Below are 2,090 nucleotides of genomic sequence, written 5' to 3' on the forward strand. Positions count from 1 at the left end.
ATTCTAACACACAGCTCCTCAGAATGACCATGTGCTGTGTCAGGCACTGATGGCCATACAATGGTTAAAAGCTGGTCTGCCCTTCAGAAGCTGGACAAAACAAGAAGTGGGTTTGAGCCCTGACCAGTTTGGCTCCGTGGATAGAGCGTCGGCCTGCGGACTGAAGGGTCCCGGGTTCAATTCTGGGCAAGGGCATGTACCTTGGTTGTGGGCACATTCCTAGTGGGGGGTGTGCAGGAGGCAGCTGGTCGATGTTTCTCTCTTATCCATATTTCTAACTCACTCTCTCCCTCCCTCTCTGTAAAAAAAAAATCAATGAAATATATTAAAAAAAGATGTGACTAAAATGAAATTCCATAGTTAATTTTCAAGAATTTTAACTTTTAGTAAACTATCGTATCAGTTTTTCACATCTACAATACTTAGCATTTAAATGTCATCTGGGATGAAAACCTGATAAACAGGTTTAAAAATCTGTATTATAAAATGCTGGATTCTGTATATATTTCAGATATGTAATTGCATACAATTTTATTTCCTATGGGTGTGTGTGTGTGTGTTTTGTTTTGTTGGGTTTTTTGGACTCATATTCAGTAAAAGTTGTTTTTGTAGGTGCAGTACCTGAAACTCACCAGTCACCTTGTTTTGGCCTGAAGGATATCACCAATGTCCCCTTGTATACTGAAGTGAAAATTAGAAAGCTTTCTCTTTCTCCACAACAGAAGAAAGAAAGCCCAGGAGGGTCTCTGCCTAAGCGTAGGTGCACAGTCAGTGTGAACTATAAGGAACCCACACTCGCTTCGTAAGTATTTCATGTGTGGGAACTCACTTTTAATGATAGAGTTGGGGGACGGGGGGAATAAGGTAATGGAGCTTTGTACAAGAGTGAATCTTACTTGATATATAAAATTTTGATTAAAAAAACTGAAATGGGAATATTAACACTGGCCTATTTTACAGTAACTTTATCCTAAAGAGTAAGTCAGTATTGGGGTGCTAAAGAGCTCTTTTTATCTTTATAGGAAACTAAGAAGAGGAGACCCTTTTACAGATTTGTGTTTCTTGAATTCACCTGTTTTTAAGCAAAAAAAGGATTCCAGATGCAGGTCTAAAAAGAAAAAAAAAGTATGAAGCAAATACAGTAAAGCATTTGTTGGACATGGTTTAAATACATCCCAAAGAGAATAGAAAAAATAAATAAGTAAATTCACCCCCCAGCCCTTTCTATTGCTCCGAGAGAGTCTATAAGATAGCACACAAGTGGGGTGGACTGTGCCATAGAATATTCTCTTGATGGGACTTTAGATCACAAATGTTGTTTTTAAAAACTATACTTCAAATGTGATCTTTTTGCTTAACCCTTTAATAGATTTGGTTTATTTTTTATTTTAAATATAAACAACTGGACTGAAGCACTTATTATAGTTAGATTTCTTACACTGCCTAACCCCCATAATTTTAGTCAAAATGTATCTTATGCCAACAGTTTGGGAATTAATGATTATTCAAATAACATTGTAATTAGAAGCTTCTGGCCCTTTTTCTTTTCCCTTTAGTGGGGATTACAAGAATGACTTTTGAAAACAGGCTGAGGATCTTTTGAAACTCCTTATATAATATTTGAATAAAGTAAATTCTTGGTATTCACAACAGGGTATACTCTATTGTTTGTGTCTCCTTTATACCATTGTTGTATTTAATTTTTCAGATAAAATGTGCATGAGTTCATGACATTAATTTAAAGGAGAAAGAAGTGCATGGCTTTGGAGAAAATTGATATTAGAGTGAGGGACTAGTTAAGTAACTAATTGGACTCCAAGCTAAGCTCTGGATATATATTGTTCAAAGTGATACCTCAACAAAATCACAAATTATTATGTCATGGACTTTCAGGATAGTTACCTATTTAGTCAACTCAAATGTTAAATGACTGAATGCCAAGGATTTGTTTGTATTTTTGATTAACCAATAATGGGAGGGAATTAGTTCAGTTCTGAAAGTTTGAAGCCACTGCTTGTATATACCTCTTTAAACTTTAAAGTACTGTAGATTATCGATTTTTAAAGAGCAATAAAATTTATATAATATAG

The 2,090-nt window shown here is 35.2% G+C and overlaps 1 protein-coding gene across 1 annotated transcript in view; it reads left to right on the plus strand.

Annotated features, from left to right (window-relative positions):
* The window catches only part of SGOL1 (shugoshin-like 1 (S. pombe)), a 15,100-nt gene extending 13,010 nt beyond the window's left edge, over positions 1–2,090 (plus strand). Inside the window, exons 7-8 of the mRNA XM_006770164.2 lie at positions 613–802; positions 1,023–2,090. Coding sequence (XP_006770227.2) covers positions 613–802; positions 1,023–1,131 — 299 coding nt within the window. The 3' untranslated portion in view covers positions 1,132–2,090. The remainder of the gene's footprint in view (positions 1–612; positions 803–1,022) is intronic.

The sequence above is a fragment of the Myotis davidii genome, unplaced genomic scaffold, assembly GCF_000327345.1.
Source record: "Myotis davidii unplaced genomic scaffold, ASM32734v1 scaffold962, whole genome shotgun sequence".
Lineage (NCBI taxonomy): Eukaryota > Metazoa > Chordata > Mammalia > Chiroptera > Vespertilionidae > Myotis > Myotis davidii.